The 22,878-nt window shown below is 38.1% G+C and overlaps 4 protein-coding genes across 5 annotated transcripts; 1 reads left to right on the top strand and 3 right to left on the bottom strand.

Moving 5' to 3' along the window:
• Window positions 1-8,276: 8,276 nt before the first annotated feature.
• On the bottom strand, window positions 8,277-9,551 carry LOC126595242 (DELLA protein GAI1-like). The gene has a single exon (XM_050261605.1). It carries the CDS (start codon window positions 9,549-9,551, stop codon window positions 8,277-8,279), a length of 1,275 nt encoding a protein of 424 aa, XP_050117562.1.
• Window positions 9,552-10,787: 1,236 nt separating this feature from the next.
• Window positions 10,788-13,510, bottom strand: LOC126595841 (DELLA protein RGL1-like). The gene has a single exon (XM_050262152.1). It carries the CDS (start codon window positions 12,686-12,688, stop codon window positions 10,886-10,888), a length of 1,803 nt encoding a protein of 600 aa, XP_050118109.1. The 5' UTR covers window positions 12,689-13,510; the 3' UTR covers window positions 10,788-10,885.
• Window positions 13,511-15,217: 1,707 nt separating this feature from the next.
• Window positions 15,218-17,427, top strand: LOC126595855 (ubiquitin-conjugating enzyme E2 32). The gene is made up of 5 exons (XM_050262218.1): window positions 15,218-15,446; window positions 15,739-15,870; window positions 15,967-16,051; window positions 16,490-16,653; window positions 16,742-17,427. The coding sequence occupies exons 1-5, from the start codon at window positions 15,336-15,338 to the stop codon at window positions 17,171-17,173; spliced, it is 924 nt and encodes a 307-aa protein (XP_050118175.1). The 5' UTR covers window positions 15,218-15,335; the 3' UTR covers window positions 17,174-17,427.
• Window positions 17,428-17,541: 114 nt separating this feature from the next.
• Window positions 17,542-20,897, bottom strand: LOC126595848 (uncharacterized). 2 transcript variants are annotated; one of them, XM_050262211.1, is made up of 7 exons: window positions 20,695-20,897; window positions 19,507-19,894; window positions 18,747-19,239; window positions 18,543-18,643; window positions 18,380-18,466; window positions 18,155-18,282; window positions 17,542-18,065 (listed from the first exon to the last, which is right to left on the bottom strand). In XM_050262211.1, exons 2-7 carry the CDS (start codon window positions 19,858-19,860, stop codon window positions 17,903-17,905), a joined length of 1,326 nt encoding a protein of 441 aa, XP_050118168.1. In that variant the 5' UTR covers window positions 19,861-19,894; window positions 20,695-20,897; the 3' UTR covers window positions 17,542-17,902. The 2 variants fall into 2 exon arrangements, with proteins under 2 accessions (XP_050118168.1, XP_050118169.1); XM_050262212.1 differs by having other exon boundaries at window positions 17,542-18,047; window positions 20,695-20,895.
• Window positions 20,898-22,878: the final 1,981 nt, after the last annotated feature.

Here is a 22,878-nt window from a genome sequence, read left to right as displayed (position 1 = left end):
GCCATTCTTTTTCTTGTGGCCCTTCTTTCTTTTGCTGTCAGTAACTTTGCCGTTCTTGGCAGCTGCAGGCTGGGATGCACTATATGGTGTCCCGGAGCACCTGCTGTTTTGGTGCTCAATGTGCATCACTGTACGTTCTTCCGAACCAACTTGCTTGTGATTATTGCGAGGCCTTAGAAATAGCGTGCCTGCTGTGTCCATTTTTCTTTCTTTGCATACATCTTTGCGATGAGCTTTCTGTCCTTCTATAGTCGAAGTAAGAGAGAAAGGAATCTCAGCAGCTTCGAGAAGCGAATATGATTTGCCTGATCGACGTCCTTCGTGCATAAAGAATCGAATTCTGAATATAGCGGATGATTAGCTTTCGGTTCTTGTTATCAGACATGTCAGTTCATGTTGTTTTCGCGCAATAAGAATGTTGGCAGAATTTCAAGTCTTTCGTGTTGAGGTGAATTCCACATGAGAGGATAGATATTGCATGAATTTATAAACAAATTGAGTTACTCCTCATATTACCCATTAAATTTTAAAGAAAACTAATGAAAATAGCTTGAAAACTTTGAGTTTTAACGAAAATAACAAAATAAAGTGTAAACTGAATAGTATCAGGATTAACTTTTTAGTGTAAAAATGTGGTTTTTCATTAAGATGAACAGTACCAGGAAATTTTCGTTAAGGTTCCCTTAATTTTATTGCGGAGGCTCAACTTTCTTCAATTCGACCACAGTTTCATGCTAATAGGTTTGCACAATATTCTTACCACTAATTATCGCCAACCAACTAAATAATATTCTTACAACAAGTAGCACAGCTGGTAGGGCTAGATATATACGACTTCACCAATCAACTTTATTTGTAGGATCAAACGAAAAGAAAAGCTTTATTCCATTTTTCTTTATGTTTTTCTCCTTTTGGCTTAACCAAATTTGACTTTCCATAGTATTTGCAAATGTATTCGTTTCATTCCAACGTATATATAGGATGCTTTACTATGAACGAAGGATGTTTTAGATACTCTTATTGATTAAGGGGTGATTCGAATTATGGGTCTCTTTCAACTTAAAAAAATATAAATTCTACTGTAAGCTAATTAATCGTTTTGAAAAGAGTAATGCTAGGGAGACTAAATTTGCAAACTAATGATGTGTCATCAATAGGAGTTAACACGTTTATCAACGTTTAAGTAATAAACCAATCATTTCATGTCCTTTAGTTTTCATAACTTTGCCTACAAATTTAGTCTCCTTAGCATTATCCCTTTGAAAATAGAGAAAGGCTAAGGAAACTCTCTCCAAGTAGAACTCTCTGTAGACTTTTTTTTTTTTGGTCAAACACTCTCCATGAACTCTTTACCACCTCAAAGTTTAGGGTAATGCTATGAAGACCAAATTTTTACCAAATTTTGTAAACCAAATGAAGTGGTTGTTGATGATTGAATTATTAATTTTGATAACGTGCTTATTTTCAATTAGTGACACATCATTTGGTTTGCAATTTTGATTTGATCCCATTAACATTATCCCATAGTATAACATTCATTCCCGTTCCAACATATTATAAAAAAAATAAGGAAAATTAATAAAAGGTTTTGAAAACTTTACATTTTAACCAAAAACCATCGAATAACTTTATTTAATGATAATGACAAAAAAAATAATAAAATATAAACATGTGTGCTCAACATGCGTTATGTTTCATAAACAGTGTAGTACGGTTAAGTTTCACAAATAATGTAGTACCGTTAAGTTTCATAAACAGTGTAGTAAGTTTTATAAATAGTATAGTACCATTAAGTTTAATAAACAATGTAGTAAGTTTCATAAACAATGTAGTACCGTTAAGTTTCATAAACAATGTAATAAGTTTCATAAACAGTATCTGTGACGACGCACGGGTCCTGCGCGTCAGACTATTTTCGGTTCACTGATAAGGAAGATAGAGTTGGAGTGGGGCGCCTACAATGTGATACTCAAGTATGACCCGGGTTTTTTTTTAATTTTTTTTAACATTAAAATTATGTTTTTTTCATTAAAATTTAAATTTTTTTTGTTATTTTTATTAAAGTTTAAGGGTTTTTCATTAAATTTTAAGTCTTTTTCATTAAATAAAATTATAGCTTGGTTTTTTGTTAAAATAAATTTAGCCCAAGCCCTTTTCATGAAAGTTCCCTGGAAAATATTGTGAAAAAAACATGAGGTAGCAGAGAGTCCATGAAGAGTTCCACTTTTGAGAGAGTCTTCTTAGCATTTTTCTTGAATATATTATTGTACAAGTTACGAATAAGGGTTTTAAAGACATAGATTATGAAGAGTCACTTGTGATATTTTAATTTTTTTTTTTTTTTTTTGTTGATTATGAGATGCTACTACTAATAAGTCTGTAAGCTACACTAAAATTAAAGAGGAAGACTGCAAGGCAATTCACCACTTGCGATTTATAATCTTATAATACAATAATTTGGTTAATACGCAAAGGGTTCATTATTGCGTAATTCAAAGTTTTGAACTTATGAAATCTTCGTATTTATTCAACATAATTAAAAGATAAATAATTTTAACCACTTGTTTAACAAGGATTAAGTGTTGGTGTAAGATTATTTTGACTTTGTACAAGATATAATTAAGTTTCATTTCGTTTCTTAGAGCAGCGATATTGGGAGGAGGAAATAAGACCTTTTATGAAAAAATAAGTATTTTTAAGGAAAATAATGAAAAAGACTTGAAAACTTTGAGTTTTAACGATAAGAACAAAATAAAGGGTAAAGTGAATAGTATCAAGATTGACTTTTTAGTGTTAAAATGTGGTTTTTCGTTAAAGTAAACAATACCGGAAGCTTTTCGTTAAAATTCCCAACCACTTGAGCTAGAATTCTTACAAAAAGTTTTTACCATTGTTTACTTATTAATTTATTTTTAGAAGCATAACCTATAAGTACATAACAACTTATAAAAACTCTTACCAAACCACAAGTTGTCACTCATGGACTTGGATTGTCTACCCTCCTCATCCCATGCCCTTCCTATCCTCTCCTATTTCCTATGGTCACGGTTAAGCCACGTCAACATTTTATATTCTCATTACTTGTTGTCTTATTATTTCTATAAAAAAAATCAATATAAAATGTTGACGTGACTTAACCGTGACCACATAAATAGGAGGGGATGAGAAGGGCATGGGATAGGGAGGGCAGACAATCCAAGTCCGTCATTCATACCCTACAACGAAAATAAGCAAACAACACAGTTTCATGGTCCAATCAAGTCTAACGTACGAGATCATGATCAGATAGCTTGTCCAACCCACATAAAAGTAAGGGCTTTTTTTTTCTTTTTTTTTTTTTTTTTTTTTTGTAAATTGGAAATGCAATATCTGGGCAAAGATGCCAAAAGATTACAAGAAGGCCTACAACGAGGCAAACAAGCACAAACACAAGCTACAGAAACAGTAGTGCAAGAAGGTAGAACAAAAATCATAACGCCGCATCTAATGCTAAAGCGTCTCTTCTCACACTACCAAAAACAATCAAAAGGGGCAAGGAAGCCCATCATTACACAAAACATGAACCAAGGAAGATGGGGGTTAATCGACCCAGATTAAGTCACATACTTCCCTACAATGCCGCGACGCCAAGAAATCCGCAGCCGAGTTGGTCAGTCTTGGGATCCAAGACTAACGGCAATCTTGGAAGATCGATCCCAAACTGGAACACTTCCTAAGAATGGGAAAAGCATCCTAACTGCCCTTCCTTGCCAAATCTCTAAGGCAAGAAATTGATTTGAGTGAGTCCGATTCCACAATTATCGAGTCTCACCCTCTACTAGCCCCTAGCTTGCACACATGCAAAATAGCCAAAGCCTCCGCCATTGCAACACCATTAGCCTTTATACAGTACCTACAAGCCGCCAGGAAACGACCCTCCTTATTCCTTGCCACCACCCCTGTGAAACCCATCCCATCACTTGCCACCCAACTTACGTCAACATTAATCTTAATAGCACCCGGAATCGGTGTGGACCATTGGACTACCTCATCCTCACTCATTGGGCAGGGTAAAAACCTAACGCTTGGTGCTGGAATATATTATTTAAAAGCCAAGACGGAGAGGGAAATAGCAGCTAAAACCCTCATTGGGTTAAGAATTAGATTAGTCAATAGGAAGTCACATCTTGATTTCCAAATATGCTAGCAAGTAAAGGCTATGTAAGATAAGAGCATAATCTGTACCTCCATCAACCCAATAGCCAATTTAAACATCTGAAGAAGCCAATTTGCCCAGTTTGAATCCTGCAGCCAGTTCGCTCTAATATTCAACGTACTCATGAACCAAACACCATCCACCCAAAGGCATTTAAGAAACATATGTTCTATTGACTGATCATGTGACTTACAAATGGGGCACAATGGAGAAGGAGAGGACCGACGTTGATATAAGTTCGCCATAGTAGCAATAGCCCCGTGCATAGTCCTCCACATGAAGTTTCTAATTTTCGGCGGTGCCTCTAGCTTCTAAATGATCTTCCATATAGCACCGGGGTAATTGGTCGACGTGACAGGTGAATGGATCCTTCCAATATTATGATTCAAGTTCCAATAGTAACCAGATTTGACGGAATAGGACCCCCTCTTCTCATAGGGCCATACTAGCATGTCCTTAAGCACCAGGTCACCAGTTTACATCCCCAAGATCGCCTCAAAATCTGCCTCCGCCAAGAACGACTTTAAGAAATCAATGTCCCACTCCCCACTGTCCTGGCAAATTGAGGACTTCACCATTAGATTTTTTTTTATACCGGCACCATCCTTAAAGGGGAAGGTCTACCTAGAGGAATAGAAGGGAGCCACCTATCCACCCAGACCCGAGTATCATTACCATCCATAATCTGCTAGTGAGCCACATCGCATAGGATCTCCCTTCCAACAAGGAGGCTAGACCAAATCCAAGATGCTCTCCCACCCCACTTAGCCTCGAGGAAAGAGGAATTCATAAAGTACCGGGCCTTAAGCACCGACGCCTATAGAGATTTTGGCTCCATAATCAACCTCCAACACTGCTTGGCTAAGAGGGCATCATTGTACATCGAAAAGCTTCTTAAACCAAGACTTCCCTCCTCCTTTGATTATCTTAGTTTCTCGCGAGAAACCCAGTGTATCCGGTTTTCACCCTGTTTTTGTCCCCACCAAAACTTCGAAATCATGGCATCCATTTCGTTACAAAAAGATGTGGGAAACTTAAACAAATTCATTGGGTAAGCCGGGATTGCTTGTGCCACTGCCTTAATAAGGATCTCCCGCCTTGCTTGTGAAAGAGTAGACTTTTTCCAACCTTTAAGCTTTTCCAGTAGCCTCCCTTTTACATAGGCAAGACCGGCTTTCTTTGATCGACCCCACATAGCTGGAACCCCGAGGTAAATTCCTGGATCCCCGACCTTCTCCATACCAAGAATGTTCTCCAGATGTTGTGTGACCTCCACAGGCACATTGGAGCCGAAGCATACACTGGATTTCGACTTATCGATTTGTTGTCCAGAAGCCGCACAAAAGTCATCAATCAACTGAATAAGGTGCCTACAATTCCCTTCCTCCACCTCGAAAAAGATAAGAGTATCATCTGCAAAAAGAATATGGGAAATATTTGGACCCAATGGATTCATCTGCACCCTCCTTATCCACTTCTTATCGCAGAGTTGTTGAATGAGGAGCGATAGGACTTCACTGACCAAGAGGAAAAAGTAAAGGGATAATGGGTCACCTTGCCTAAGACCACGAGATGGCGCGAACTTTGAACCCGGGTGACCATTGAGCAAGATGGCAAAGTTCACCGAAGAAATATAGCTCATTATCAACTTTCTCCAACTGTCATTGAAGCCCAATTTCTCCATAACCGCCATTAAGAAATCCCATTCCACTCTATCGTAGGCTTTGTGCATATCCAACTTGATTCCCAACTCAAATTTGCATTTCGCTTTTCTCGTTTTTAGGAAGTGGAAAAGCTCATGCGCAATACCAATATTATCTTGAATTTGCCTACCTGCCACAAAAGCATTTTGGGTAGGAGAGATCAAGTCCGGCAAAATCTGCTTGAGGCGGTTGGCCAACACCTTGGAAAACACCTTATAGGAATAATTGCATAAACTAATGGGGCGAAATTATGACACAGACACTGGATTTTGAACCTTTGGAATCAACACCAAGTGAGTAGCATTGATATGCCAAGGGTTTTCAGTTCCATGCATCAATTCCTTAATTATTTCATTCACATCCGCTGCAATAATATCCCAATGAGCCTGGTTGTTTGGTAGTTTACTTGAATCCAACTTTTTAAACTCAAAAACAATTTCCAAGTTTGGTATGACTATTTTAAAAAACTAAACTAAAAAATATAGTATATTCTTTAAAAACAAAAAAAGTGAGTTTTTAGAGTCTTTAAACTTAAACTCACTTATGTTTTTTTCTCTTCCTCCTCCCCTCTCACTCCAAATTTATCTCTTTTCTTCTTTCTCTCTCCTCCTTATCTTCTTTTATTTTTATAATCTTTTTCGTCTCTCCTCCAATCCACTCTCTTCATTCTTTCGGTTATTTCTCTCACTCCTCTTCCTCGATCCTCTCTCTTCTTTCTCTTTTCTCCAATCATCTCTTACTTTCTTTCCTCCTCTCTCCTCTTTCTCTCTCTCAACCCCTCTTTTTGGAGAAATTTTTAGTTGTGACGGGAACACGGATGGTACATCACATATTTTTATGCAAGTGGTGGAAAATTTTAATTTTTAAGTTATTAACCTTTTAACACACATAACCCACAATTTATATAGGGATACATGGTGTACCACCTCGTGTGACGGTCACACTGAAAAATCTCTCCTTGTTTTGGATCTCTTTGTCCAATTTAATTATTAAGATTTAAAATTTTTAAATCACATATCAATCAAGTTTTTGAATCTTAAATAAAATTGTTTTCAAGAAATGTTTTTAAGAAATATTTTGAGAAATAATGAAAATTTTCGAATAGAATACCAAACAGGCGTAGCCCATCACATCCAGTGGCCTCAAACAAAAACCTCTCTCCCCCAAAGCACCAAAACCAACCTCTCTCTCTCTCTCTCTCTCTCTCTCTCTCTCTCTCTCTCTCTCTCTCTCTGCAGTACCAGAACCAACGTACATCATGCTTCTTTGATAATGATAAGTTATTGTTGCTTACAATTAAGCCTTTTGTTTCAATACAAATATTCGAATATTTCTTTCTTTCTTTTATCTAAATTCAATTCAAAATTCATCACTAATATAAATTAAAATGTACAACAGGTTTGAGACACTGACTTCTTGTCATCTTCTTTCACGTAATCTCTTACTTACGACACTTATTTACATTAGTCTAAACCAAGAGGAATTAACACATTAATGTGAACCAGAACCACTCAATGTTTAAAAATAACAAATAATGAGTGATTGCTAGGTGCTAAGCAAGCAATTTTGGAGTTATAAATGAAGATGGAACCTGCAGCAATCCTGGATTGGTTTTTGAGGAACAACGCCAGATAGCTCAACACCCCATTGGAAGCCTCTTGCTTCAACCATTCATTCAATCTCATCATTCAGAGCAGCCAACCCGCTCAATATCAATTCGATATCACCGCTTTTGTGATCGGATTTCTTGCAAGCTTTTACCAGCACACTCGCCACTAATGGTACAAATGCTCTCACAATTATTTGGACTCACCCACACAATGCGGCAGCATGGTACAATTACTATAAAACTCGTCATTCACGGAAGTCAAAACTCCCCCTTAAACGGCGCAGTAGCGAACGTTATTAACCAACTGTAGTTTGCGGCTTATTTACCAGCCAGCGTCTGAAGCCGGAAAGATCGACGGTGCCGTTGCGAATGCTGAGGATGAAAGTACACGCACTAGCATTCAGGTATCAACAGAATCAACACGATTAGTGGTATAAACTCACATTCTGTTAATATAACAAGAATTTTTAGTCATGGCGTTGCGTGTAGCGGGTAAGTCGTGATTTTATGATGAGTATGAGATCACGAAGCAGGGTGTGGTAAGAGAGTACGTCAAATGTAAACTGTTACTCCAGAATAATTTCCTTTAGCTAATTTGGTTCATGTGTTGAAATTTTTTATGTCTGCTGTCGTATTATACTATTTTCCCCATTGATTCTTAGGATGCATTCACGTCACCTTGTTTGGAAAACTAAACCACGAAAACATATGCTCCCGTTATTATTGTTTCTACAAGGGCTATAGCTCTTACAAGAGACGTTTGAAAGTCTTAACATTGACTGCATGCAGCATGGAACTTCCAAACAGAAAGAGAGAGAATTGGAGTTCCTTTCCATCCAACAACAAGGCACTTCCCGTTGGTCCCCATTGTGCAACTCCTCCCACAAGCAAACTGTTTGGCCGTAAGGTCTGCTTGGTACAGGGATGACAAGCTAAGATCTGCTTCCACCATTCCACATTTTCCAAACAAACTCCTCCACCCATCGATTTTCATCCGCCGGTTTACCCTCTCTTCGTCTTCACTCGCAACAATGTTCTTGATATCAAGACTCAAATATGTTTCCTCCAACTCCATCCGTAGCGCGCTGCCTCTGTCCATACAGGCATCGAGGCACTCAAAAAATGCACTGTAGTAGAAGAGTGCTTCGTAGAAACGGTTTATGAAGATCGGAGAGTTGTGATTTGCCTCGACTTCTTTGACCACCATGAGGCGCGGATTGAGGCTTCTGAGGGCTTTCATCAGAGATTCCAAGCAATTGGGTTGGCTCATTATACTGGATAGCAGTAGAGGGCAGTAAACTGCAACTGCTTCACCAGTATCTAACTCAAAGATACCTTCTTTGATATCTTTGATATCTTTTACCATGGCTATCTTGAAGGTAAAAGGTAACTTCAATGCCTCAGCAAATTGAGCCAGCCTTCTGCCGGTGTCCTCAATTTTCTTCCTTGATTTCACTCCAACAGCAGTAACTTTTAGCATCTCAATTGGGCATTCATATCTTGTCGCAAGCGCTTGCATCAACACGATGCAGTGCGCCCCGGTTCTGATTGCAAGGTCAACGAAATGAATCTTTTTGGTTGATGCCACACTCTCCACAATCGCTTGGATGCCCGCAAACTCGGTAACTTGAAAGAAGGGAACTTCAAGGAAACATGCCATTAAAGAAGGACTTAAAGCCGCCATTGCTTCCTCGACACGCATAGTGGCAACATCTCTACTTTCCGATCCCTGTGATGTGTTTCTGCCAGTTTCTCTGTCAGCCTTCTGTTGGAGAGCTTTGGAAAAATAGTAAACAACTCTTTGAACAGAATTTCCTCTACTGGAAGACAGGAAATCACATAGATTCTGCAGCTTTTTCGCGCAGCCATATTGTTTCTTTGCAACCTTCTCAGCACAAGCTAAAAGAAGGTGCGCAAGCCCAACATCTTTTGTTTCTTGGTCTGAGAGGCCGAAGGGAGTGCTGCCTAGAACATGGTCAGCCATGCAGTCATCTGTTTGCCTCCGGGAAGAGAACTGTATGAACCGTTCCCTTGCAACTCTCATTACTTCGACAGTTGACAATCCAGAGGCACAACTCATGGTTTCAAGAGAAGAATACAGCTGAGCTTTCCTTGTTTTTCGGAGTGCGAAAAGTGTACGAATGTTCTTGTGGGTTTGTGTCTCTTTATAAGCTGACCTTCTACGCTATGACTTGTTTACATGTTTTGACAAAATTTGTAGGATATGCTATATAGCTTGGCCTTCTGTGAAATTCCAAGGCCAGTCTGTCAACAGCTGTATGAAAACTGAAATTGTCAAGTAACTCGATCGGATTAGGACATATGTTTAGAAAACTAATTAGGACAGTGAAAAAATTATGGTTTCCCTCCAATGATTCTTGTTGATCCGCAAAAGCCTGGCAACAGTTTAATACATCCAAACGCTACATACGAAGGTTTTGCATGTAAAGCTAGGAGTATGTGAGCGCTCGACGACATGATCCAAGCAAGAAGCAAATTATTCGTTCTGCTGATATAGTTTTCACCACCAAGGATCTGATATTTCTATAAGTAAATTTGATTTGGACATCAGGCAGCATGTTATGACCAAAAGGATAAAGGAATAAGGATTAGGGATAAGACAAGCAAGAAAAAAAAATACACCACAGAATATTAGAGTGAAGAAAGTACAAACTGGAAGCATGGCTTTCGTAAAGCATCGCAGAACAGAATAATCGAGTTCATGGAAGAAAAGAAGAAATACAAGAACTGTAAAACCACATGAAAAATCAAGAACATCCGATCTTTGAGTAATATGCGTACACATGATACTACAGATTGTATTACGTTTAAGGTATTTGAATTTAGATAGTTGTGGAATAAATTGATACATCCAGTGTCTTATGAACTTATGATCCATAGTTGTAGAGACGTGTTTGGATGCACTTGTACATGTTTATGGTGTTCATAAGCAGTTGCCTCTCTTAACAGCTCAGTTTTCTCCGCGCGGGCATCCTTTCAATGATAACTAGAGCAATGCGATCATCATCTCGATGGACAAAGAGGAAAATTCAAAGAGTACCATAATATTCGACTTATTGTTAACAAATTCACTCATTAGAATTTATGTGACAAAAGTACAGTTCTGGTGCTTTCTCCCATGTTCGTAGATTCTGTAATCCCTCATGGGAAACATATATATTGAAAGGACAATCATCATCGTCATCAAATGTGTTCGCCAACCATTTCGGTTGAACAAGCACACGGTTAACAACGAAAATAACCTATGTAGTTCTTGACCATGATTATTATCAGAAACTAGAATTTGAAGCTCAACCAAGAAGATAATAAGATGTCAGAGATTTAAAACTACAGGCAACCTCCTTTTTATTTATTTCGTCAAAGAAATTTCCAAAGAGAAAGAGAATGGAGAGGTGTGCCCTTCCATCCAAGAAGCAGGCATTTCCCATCCATATTGAGCGTGCAAGAATTCCCGTACGGAAAATTCTTAAGAATCAGGTCTGCTTGGTACAACGACGATGAACTCAATTCTATCTCCTCCATTCCATACCGCGCAAAAAATGCCCTCCAAACATCAATTTTCACATTTCGGATATTCCTTTCCTCTCCTTCATTTGCCACAATATTTCTAATTCCGGTCCCAAAGTACATTGATTCCAAAATACTTCTGTTTGGATCATCTCGTTGGATGCAAGTTTCCAAGCAGTCAAAGAACGCGGCGAAGTAGAAAAGGGCATCAATAAAGCGAGTTACAAAGACTGGCGAGTTGTGATTTGCCTCAACTTCAGTGACCACAGTTACACATGGACGGATGTTTTTTATCACCTTCATTACAGACTCAAGTCGATCTGGTTTTGGAACCATGCTCCTCAGCGCGAATTCAGAGTAGACCGCAACTGTTTCTTCAGAATCTAGCTCGAACATGTCTTCTTTGAGATCTAGCATGTCTTCTACCATCACTATTTTAAAAGAAAAGGGTAAGTTCATGGTTTGTGCAAAACTCCCCAACCTCTTACCTGTTTCCTCAACCGATTCTCGACAAGTAGTTCCAACAGCAGTTATCTTGAGAAGCTCAAGCGGACAATCATAACGTGATGCTAAGGCTTGCATCAGACCTGTCCACTGCACCCCATTCCGGATTTCCAGATCAATCACATGTACCTTCTTAGCCTCAGCCACATTTTCCACAATGGCTTGAATTCCAGCAAATTGTACGACTTGCCCAAAGGGAAGCTTGATTTGACATGCCAGGGAGGTATCATTGGGAATCTTCATTGCTATATTAACATCAAATGACTGCTTGTTCCCCAAAACTTTTGGTGCGACTCTTCCAGTTTCTCGATCAATCTTCTCTAGGAGAGCTGCAGAAAAAAAATGAACCACTCGTTCAACTGGATTCCCGGTACTGGAAGAACGTGAATCACAATGTTTAAGCAAATTCCCAGCACGCTCATACTGCTGATAACCTACTTTCTCTGCAGAAGCAAGAAGGAACTCAACAAGCTCCACGTCTCTAGCTTCCTCATCTGACAGGCCCGAAAAGGAGGATCCAAACGGATGACTCAGCATGGAGGGAACATCAGACACTTGAGAATAAGTCTGAATGAACCTTGCTCCTGCCACCCTCATGATTTCTTCAGTTGAAAGCTTCCTGCCTGTAGCCACCTGATCTGTGCACGCCTTGTAGTTGCTTGACTCAAAATTTCTTTCTCCATTCAACCGCTTAAACCCGCTGCCATAGCTGTTCAAGAGATCAAGCCCTGCCAATGAGGAGAAAGGGTCTCGCTTCTCTTTCTTTGGTTCAACATGTGGAACCAAATTCGGGATGTCTTCGAGCTTTGCAATCTTCCCTAAGCACGCTTGGAATGGCACTGAGAGAGGATCAAACTGCATGGCATCATACAGTCCATAGTATGGAATCAGTGGCTGCTGCTGTTCTTCTTGTTGATACTTGGGAAACAAGTTTCCTCCAGAGGAGTAGTCATTTCCACAGAATCCATGATCCGAATCAACGGAACCAAACTCCCCCAACTTCCCCCATTCCTCTGCTCCAAACAAATTCACTTGTTTCCCGACATTGTTCTCCGCTTCCATGCCATCAAAACCTTTCTCATTTGAGCCGACTATATCATGAACTCCACCGAAATTGAAATCCCCGAAAGAAAACATAGCATTCGTCATCACGAAAACTCACGATTTAGGCTCTCAATTCTAGTTGGTAAAAGCACTTTTTAATCGCAAACATGAACACATTAAAGATCGTCTGAGTTTCTTATTCCTAGTTCCTTACTTATGAAAGCATCATTATAAATTTTATATTACCCAATTTTGACAGAGTCCTATATCGCATGGAAATCAAGGGCAGAACAACGACATCGATGTTTTTTATGTTATCAATATGGCCTGCATCCCAAAGTCCAAAAATATGAATGCCATTTGTCCACCAACAGATGTAAATTTAATATACATAATTCTCAATATAGTATGATTCAAACAAGGCGTTGATGTATAAACCCTAATTTTTAAAGAACAACGCTAACGTCACCTCTTTGTCCAACCATTTGTCATTATTGACATGTTTTAAAACTTAAAAGTGAAAAATCAAATTTTTAAGGGTAAATTACACAGTACCCCATCAGGTTTGAAGTTTATTATAATCACATACAACATCATTTCACTTTTATACCTCAACTCCCTTCCCCCCACCACAACCTGCGACCCACCTCCCTTCCCCCTGCCGCCAGGATCTCGTGATTTTTAGTGTGGGTGAGTTTTGAAAATACTTTTGAGTTTGAGATGATTTTTGGACTGGTTTTGTGGTAGATCCACCTAATCTCGGGTGGAATTTTTGGGGGTGGGTGATGGGGGGATTTTTAGGAGGGGTGATGGGGGGTGGGAGAAAGGGGTGGCTAGGGTGGGACGAACTGGGGTTTTTTTTTTCTTTTTCTTTTTTCTCCCTCTTCTTCTTCTTCTTCTTCTTGTTGCAGGTTTTTGGATTCTAGGTTAGGGATGCGGATGTGGGTCGCTTGGGAGGGGGTGGGGGTGAGGGATGGTGGGTTTCAATTTATTTTTTTATTTTTTTTATTTTTGAGAAAATTTAGGTTTTTAAAAAAAATTAAAAAATTATTTTTATTTGTCACGTGGCAGACATTTGGCAACCACGTCAGTATTTAACGGATCAATTGATAGAAAATGTAACGAATGTACTATATTGAAATAAAATAGTAGTTGAGGTATGAAAGTGAAATGTTTTGAAGATGTTGTATGCGATTGTAATAGACTTCAAACCTGAAGGGGGTACTGTGTAATTTACCTATTTTTTAATCATCATTGAATATATGTTGAGAATGGATCCCATATTGACAAAATAAGAGAACTTACATGGGCTTATAAGTAAGTTCGGCTACTTATCATATTGTTAATTGTTTTTATGGTAAAACCCTCAACTTTCTTCAATATCTCTTTAAAAAAAATAAAAAATCAAATTTTCAAGATTCATGATGTATAAACCCTAATATCCAAAGGTCAGTATTGCATCCGCCTCTGTAGCATATCTCTTTCACCCACTTGTGATTAACGTAATTTAATCGCACAAATTTCATAATTGATCATTCAGTTTCATAACCATCATTTATAAATCATATCTGTATCAAGCCTGAAATGTTCAGGATTAAACAAACTTAAGCCGCGTTGATCTATAAACCCTAATAATTAAAACAAATTCTGAAGAAAGTTCCCCAACTTAAGGACCTGGTGCAACTGCTGACCATGGCCGGCATGCAACTTAAACACCTACGTTATGGTAAGCAATCAATAAAAATTTCCTTTATAATTTGGAGAAAATTTCAATTTTAGTTTACAGATTGTTGCTAAAACAATAGTTTAATTTTATCAAATTTTTTACAAAATTAAAACGTGTGTGACATACGAACAAGCCTCGCAATTGCTTCATAAAAAGTTGATCAAATAAAGTCATTGTCCATAAATTTCAAAATCAATATATTGTCTCTATTAATTAATAAAATCCTCTTTGTCAACCAAAAGGATGGTGAAAAGATAACTTAGTCTTCTATTACACAAAAAAAATGATGGGCAATAATGTAATTTCACATGTCCAAATTTTACTGTTTTTTATTGAAGCCTCACCTACAAGTATATTTAAAATTTAAAAAATTTAAAAAATAAAAAATAAATAAAAATAAAATAAAAAACAAAAACCTCTCACTCCCCCACGTTCTCTATCTTTCTCTCTCTATCTCTCCTTCTCATTTTCTAAAAAAATGTGTTCATGAATTAAATCGAGACAACTAAACATTACGAACAAATTGGCCTAAATGCAGAGCCCAGCCTCCTACATTGGCCTCTAAAGTAAGAAACTTCAAAACTGGCCCAAGTTTCCAATTCCATGTTTGTAAGTTCTTAAGCTAATTAAACTATTGCTTTTCAGAAGATAAATAACCTAAACATGGATTAGGAGCTCAAATGAGAATAAGACTGGACCTATTCATAAGCAGGCTTTTGACATGGATTAAGGCCCATTAAAGATTAAGGCCCAATATAAGTAGATTTACTGTGTGACTTGCCAATTAACCCGCCACTTTTACGTAACAGCCACGACCCCCAATCATATTCTGACACCTCAGAAATCATACATCAGTCGACGTGGCATAGACCCAACAAATATCGTATAAACACCGCCCGGTTCTCTCTTTCCTCTCCGCTTCGTATTTGTATTCCGTATATAATTTGTTCATTTAATTCAACCGGGAGAGGTTGTGGTGGTGGTGGTGGTGGTGGATCGGATCGGTGCAGATCGGACCGGACGGCGATGGCGGAGGACAAGTACAACCGGAAGAACCCGGCGGTGAAGCGGATTTTGCAGGAGGTTAAGGAGATGCAATCCAAACCCTCCGACGATTTCATGAGCCTCCCCCTCGAGGTTTCCCACTTTTCCCGATAATTTTACAAATTCAGACTGTTGATCTTGTAATTTTTTTTTCTGTTTAATTCACTTTGTTGGTGAGATTTGAATTTGATACCCGAATTTTGAATTTAATTGAATTTAAATATTGGGGGCTCGAGCTGAATTTTGATTTTTGTTTCCTTTTTTCTCTTTCTAAATTTCAATTGGTTTTCAATTTTAGGGGTATTTTGAAATTGGGGATATTTTTTGGACTAGATGCTAATTATCAATGTATCAATATTGTTAGCTGATTAGCGTTTGTTTGCAGGAGAACATATTTGACTGGCAATTTGCAATCAGAGGCCCTAGGGACACCGAATTCGAAGGTGGGATTTACCACGGGCGGATTCAGTTGCCGGCGGAGTACCCGTTCAAACCCCCTTCATTCATGTTGCTGACGGTATTGTGTTGTGCATTTTTTGAGGTTAATGGGCTAGTTTGCCGGTTGGAATAGTTTTTCAGTCATGATGTGTTGACTTGTTTACTTCACTTGCAGCCAAATGGTCGCTTCGAAACCCAAACCAAGATTTGCTTGAGCATATCGAATCATCATCCCGAGCACTGGCAACCGTCATGGAGCGGTAAATTCCACACTCTCTTACATATTGCGTGTGCTAGTGTATGGTTTATGCAGACAAAATGTCTCAAGAGCTATAATTTTGGAAGCCTATTATTTTACGTAGATAGGCTTGGCACTGTTCCAATATGCATTTTCTAAGCAGCATCCATATTGCTCAGACCAATTCCACACCCGAACTCATAACATTGTATAGATACGCCACTAAGTGATGGTTAGCTTGAAATGGAGTTGGAACTGGACTTGCTTAGTCGTGTTCCTTCTTTCGGACTTTTCCTATTTGTATTCTTCATGTGTCTCTATTCAATTATCAATATTTTAAGCGGTATCGAGAACAGTCTGTGTGCTGATGTGATGTGTTTCACACAACTGAAATTTTATTTGATTCCTTGCTGATTGACATTTTATTCTCATCTTGCTAATGTACCGTGTCTGTTGGCAGTGCGGACTGCTTTAGTTGCACTTATTGCATTCATGCCTACCAACCCAAATGGTGCATTAGGTTCACTGGAATACAAGAAGGAAGAAAGGCGTGCCCTGGCCATCAAATCTCGTGCAGCATCCCCAAGATATGGCACTGATGAACGCCAGAAGTTAATGGACGAGGTAAAATATCCGCTGAAAGTTTCGTTGCAATTACACAATTGAAGATCTCATGACAGAAACTTGCTAATGGGTAATATTAATTTCCCAGATTCATGAATATATGCTGAGCAAGGCACCCCCTGTTCCTCAACTGAGCCCCTCCCAGGCTTCGGAAGAGCATCCTTCAAACAAGGAAGGCAATGTTCAGGAGAGTTCCGCAAGTGCTGGATCCACACCCGCGGAGGAAACTGCTGGGGAAGGACCTGCAAACCCAACAGCAGGAGACAGGATTGTCGAAGAAGTTCAGGAAGCCCCTCTGAATGCTAACCCTGCCCCTGTAGCAGCAAGGGCGGTGGACGGAGCTCCTTCCACTGGATCAAGTCAGCTGCTACAAAGGCCAGAAGTTAAAGTACACAAACCAGCTGACGATCGCTTGTTCACATGGGCTGCTGTTGGACTTACCATCGCAATCATGGTTCTTCTATTTAAGAAGTTTATGAAATCCGGCGGACACGGTGCTGTTTTCATGGACGGATCGTAGATTTAGTGACGATTCGAGCTGCCCTTGTAACAGAATATGCGTATATCTTATACGGTAGTTAAAAGACATCTGTTTAAAGTTTTACATATATTTGAAGTATTTGTGATCCATTACGATCATCTAAAAAGTACACAGTTGTAATTAAACGTAAAATGTTTTGCATTCGTGAGCTTTGTCATCCCAGAAACATTTTCCCTGTCAACAAATCGTTATGTGCGTATTTAAACGCATATAATAAATGTATCGGTTTATTACATGTGTTGTTCTAGTTTGATATTCAATCAGATGGCCAGAAATAAAGAGGCGACGGAGAAAAGGATGGATGCTTGTCATCGCTCTAATTTTAATTAATTATCCATGCACTAAGATTAGCTTAAGGCGTTAAGTTTTTCCATGTTGAATTCAACCTGCTCATTAAGCAGTGAAATATTTCATCCCAAGTCGACAACTTCTCCATAAACAGAAACTTTTCGATTGAGACGGGAAAACACGGGATCGAACAATGTGATCTCTCATCGAAGCACCGAAGCATCTGTTCTTTCATAATTTCCTACTCTAACAGCATTAGTGATCGGAAAATAAATTGGAAAGTGACGATGCTACTACGCCATTCCATGACCGGCTTCAGGGTGCCTGACTTCAAAATGATGAGTTATCCGTTGTCCAGCTTCTAGCAACCTATATCGAACATATTAGTTGGTTCAAGATGATGCGCAGGAGGAGATGGTATCAGCAAGTAATTAGAGGCTGCATCTTTTCGTGTATTGCCCTGTAACACTGGAGACTGCACAGGGGAAGCTTCGACTTGGAATCCCGATACTTGTATGCATTCGTGCAATTTGGACCCGCACATTTTTCGCGTGGGGGAGGATAGCTAAATAACACAAACCATCTAAGTTATAAAATTTGTCAATCTCAAGAAGAAAAAGCAAGATTAAAAACACACAACTGGGGCTGGTTAGAAGAAAGCAAATGCTGTACCTGCAAGGCACTGGACTGAAAATACTAGGCAGACCAATATCATCAGAAAATGTAACGGTGGTTCCATTAGGACCGACGACCCATCGGACAGTGTTTGGTGCCAGTGTGACAGGACAGCCGGTCCTCCCCTGCATAATATTATAGTTAATACTGCATGAGAATAAATGCAAAGGGCCACGAGAAAAAGGACGAAGAGTGAAAAATGTTTAATAATCTCTCAAAGACCTTATTCAATTCGTCCCTTTGCTGCTTCAGTTTTTCTTCCTTCTTCTTCTTGGAATCTTGACCCAGTATTCTTCTTATCGCCCCAGCCTAAAAATTAGAGGTGAGACTGTTTCTACATTTTCCACCTGAGTTAATATTATAAAGCGTGATATAAAGGCCAAACCTCAGCTTCCCTAGCTGCATTCTCTAACTTCACTTTCCGTCTCTGTGCAGCCTCAGCTTTCTTTAATTGCCGTTCCACTTCAGACATTTTATCCTTCTTGCCTGTGGTCAAACAGCCAACAGAAAAACTGAAAACAAGTTCAGTACGGGTGTGCATATGAATATAATCAGAATTATGCAACAGATACGGAAAGAATATGCGCACTTTTACATGGGACAGAAAGCAAATCACTTGCAATGTCAAGAAAACCTGAACCAGGTAAAATATCTTTTCCAGGCTGGAGGGTCCGGTTACGTGTAGTGGGGGTTGATTCTTTCCGCCCTTCTAGAAGTAGACTAAGAGATCCTGTTTTCAGCTTCTTCCCATTTGGTTCAGGTTCATCATCAGATGTTAATTCTTCTTCATTGTCTTCTCCCAAATAGTCTTTATCCTCATGCATTTTTTCTGACCTTGACCTATTTTTACTAGCTGTTCCTAGCCTTGATGATTTATACTCTCCACTATCATATCCATGAAAGAGAACGTCCATTTGAATTCTCTCTGAACGAGCAACCTTAGATGCACTTAGTCTTCCAAGGAATCGGATTTCTTCATCTTCATCGTCATCTTCATTAAATCCAGCATCCAAGGCGCTTCTCTTAGGAGCCCGCTTGCTCTTCCGAACTGGCTCATTGACCCCACCTCCACCTGCATCATCCTGCATCAATAATGTTATGATACACGGCATTGTTATAATGTAATCATGAACAAATCACACAAAAAAATGGGGGTAACTTTTGAAACCAAATAGCAACCGCTGAACTAGAAACTTTTCAAAGATTTCCTTGTCATTACAGTTATGATTACACAGAATTAAAAGAATAATCATTGGAAAAATCAGACAGGGTGACAAATAAATTCCACTGTACAGGTCGTACAAAATGAGACAACAATTGCAATAGTAACGAGAATCAGGGTGAGGTACCTGAGCAAGGGGATTCAGTTGGGGTGTGAAGGCATCTAAAGAGCTTAAAGATTTAGCGGTGGACGAGCCACCATCATTGCCAACATCTGCTATATACTTGGTGTTGAGTGTACGAGTAACACCTCCAAACTTAAGCTTTAACTTCTTCGGGTTGTTCTTACTTCCCAATCCATCAGAACGCACTATTTTCTTCTTATTATTCTGATTCCCATCAATGGTTCCTTTGCCAATAGGGATATTATAGCTGAGTGAAAATGTCGGTGGATTTAACCGAGGTTTATGTGATATGATACTCCTCTTCTTCCTGACAATGCAACCTCCAGGCGAAAACCCAGCGCCACCGAAGCTTTCCATCTATGCCGAAACAGTTGCAGTTTTTTTATGATACCTAACATTCAGAAAACAAGGGGTGGAAGATCAACACAATTCCATTATTTTACAAACCCCACAGTGAACCGGAAGATTAAAATACCAAGTCCCTCAGTAAGAACTAAATCACGATGAACGTATGAATCTAATAGCGCCAGCAAGTTGTATGAAAGAAACCAAGTCACCTAGGGCATGTCTGGGGCTGCTTCTTAGAGGACTAAAAGTGTTTGACCATGTTTGTCAGAAAAACTTAAACGTGCTTCTAGGTCATTGAAGCGCTTTTTCCAAGTGCTTAATCACGAGGCTTTCGATTTTTTTTTTATAAATTTAATGTATTTCTAATAAAATCACTTCTACCAAAAACGCTTATGAGCCCTACAGAAGCACTCCCAAACGGATGAGCACACCAGTGATACTGATGAGGATGCCAGAAATAGAAAAACAGCACCAAACGGTCCAAACTGAAGCTTAAAGATTTTCATTGCCTTGGTCTCCCTATGGATTTTTTAGTTTTTTTAGACAACATTAACTGTAAGAACAAACCACTTGGAGTACATTTTCCTCCTTTGACCTATTTCCTATTTTCTGAGCAACCAAACAGAAAATTAAGGCCCCACTAACGTCCAGTACTCTAATTCACCATAAAACTAACAAAAGAAAAAAACAAGAGAGTAACTCCCAACATTTTGGCTTCTTTTCTTGAATCCTGGGTTGGTATTTCAGATTTTCAGTGGAAACAAACACAGAACAAGAAAATAAAAGAAAAGAAAATTGCGGAAACTGGAAATTAAAAAAGCGAAGTCAAAAGCACATAATTACCTTGAGGAAGTCAGGGAGCAGGCGGAAGCACAGTGATGGAAGAGCCAGGAGAAACCCTAACCCTAACCGGGGGAAATGGAAACGAATGGTTGAAATGCAGTGAGTGAGAGTGAGAGAGTAGAGGGATTATGGCATTTTGGGAATGGTCTTGATTTGGTAAAGCATGAAAGTGGATTATTATCTCCTCACTTTCTTCTTCTTCTTTTTTGAAACTTTAACTAAAAATTTGTTCACATTAATAAAAAATTATATTTTTATATTAACAAAAAATTATATTTTTATATTAAAAAATCAATTATAATACTATTTATTTTACTTTTTATTTTATCCTTACAGTTAAAATTCAAAATTCCAAATCATTTTTATTATTATTTTTTTCTTCATTTACTTAGCGCAGCTTTTTATGCAATTAGTTTTTTATTAGGTGTTTTTGTCCGGACGTCTTTTTTATATTTTATATACTTTTTAATTTACAATCATCAAATTAAATAAAAATATATCAAAACATAAAAATAAATATTTTTAAATTTTTAATCATCGAATCAAATAAAAAAATCAATTAAAAATTAACAAAACATGCGTAAGAAGGAAAGAAAAAAATATGAGTAGCACCATTCTTTTTATTTTGGGAGGTGAATTGTTTGCCCTCCCATTTCCATATTCTTCTCATCTCCTTTTGTTTGTCTGGTCACGGTTAAGCCACGTCAATATTTTATATTAATTTTTTTATAAAAATAATAAAACAAAAAGTAATAGGAATATAAAATATTGACGTGGCTTAATCGTAACCACACAAAACAGAAGGAGGTAGAAAAAGTATGGAAATGAGAGGATAGATAATCAACCTCCTTTGTTTTGGCTTTTGGGTACGAAACCAGTCGTAGGCTTGGGAATATTGCTCAAGCGGTCAAGCTCAATACTTGAGGCTAGACTCGCCAAGCACAAACGGGAAACACTGCTGACTTTTTTATTTTTTAATACTGTATATGTGGACCAAAAAATAATCAAAAAAAATTATAGAGCCGACACGTAGATTTTTATAATAAAAGACAAAATTACTCTTGAGACACATCAGGATTTCCACGCTCATGCAATGGACAATAACGGCTCAATCAAGATCAAATGTGACCCTGATCTTAGGTGTTGATTGTTTTGCAGGTGCATTTTCGTCAAAAAAGAAGACGGAAATTTGCATTCACAATATATATTTACAATATGGGATGGGGTATGAATTAGTGACAAAGTCGTCATTCACAAAATTTAAACCTAAGATTATTTATTTATAAGTAAAAATAAATATCATTAAATTATAATACTAAGTGATAATTCTCTTCAATGGTGATGTCGTGCAAGATATTTGCCTTGACGGTCCAGAATCAAAGCACTGCTTACCTTGATTAGCCATGGAAGAACGTACTAGTTTTTTTGTAGATTTCGACATAACTAAAGTTAGTTAACCCATGTGTGTCTTCTGCATTCAACTTAGGATCCAATTTTCCATAGTTAAGATTAGTTTTGAATATTTCTCGAATCAAAGCTACAGACTAGCTGTTTCCATTTTTTTATATTATTTATCCTTGTTCATAAAGAAGTATTCTTGTAAATAATTTTTTTTTTTTTAACTTTTGTGTCTCAATTGTCTACTTTCAAAAGGACGATTTTTGTTACGTATTTGTAACAGTAATATTTTTGGTAAGGAGCTTATAACTCGAGTGATTAAATATTCTTACATGAGCATTCCAGATCTTTCATAATTGCTCCTCCCTTATTATCGAATATCAACAAAAAAGAAGATGTAGATAGAAAGATGTATAGTTGAATGGTTGACATAACTCTTATCTCTTATTTGCTTCTCTTTTATCTCGATCAAGTACTCTTCAAACATAGTGGAATAAGTGATGTAGTTCTCGAAATACAATTTCTCCCTTTTTTCATTTGCTCTACGAACATCACTCTCTAATTTTCTAATAAGAGAGGTGTACAAACGTAATAGACATTTTTAAGAGTGCTAATAATAGTTTTCTTCAAAGTTTATATTCTTAAATAATCAAATATATGTGGATTCGATGAACTGATTAATATTATCAAAATCTCATGAAACAATTAACCACAAAATTTAAGTACTCCAAATCTTTGGTTTGAGATCCCCTATTCAAACACATTCTTTCAAGTTTCAAATCCCTA

The sequence above is a fragment of the Malus sylvestris genome, chromosome 13 (genome assembly GCF_916048215.2).
Source record: "Malus sylvestris chromosome 13, drMalSylv7.2, whole genome shotgun sequence".
Lineage (NCBI taxonomy): Eukaryota > Viridiplantae > Streptophyta > Magnoliopsida > Rosales > Rosaceae > Malus > Malus sylvestris.
This window is presented reverse-complemented; position numbering and strand designations above follow the sequence as displayed.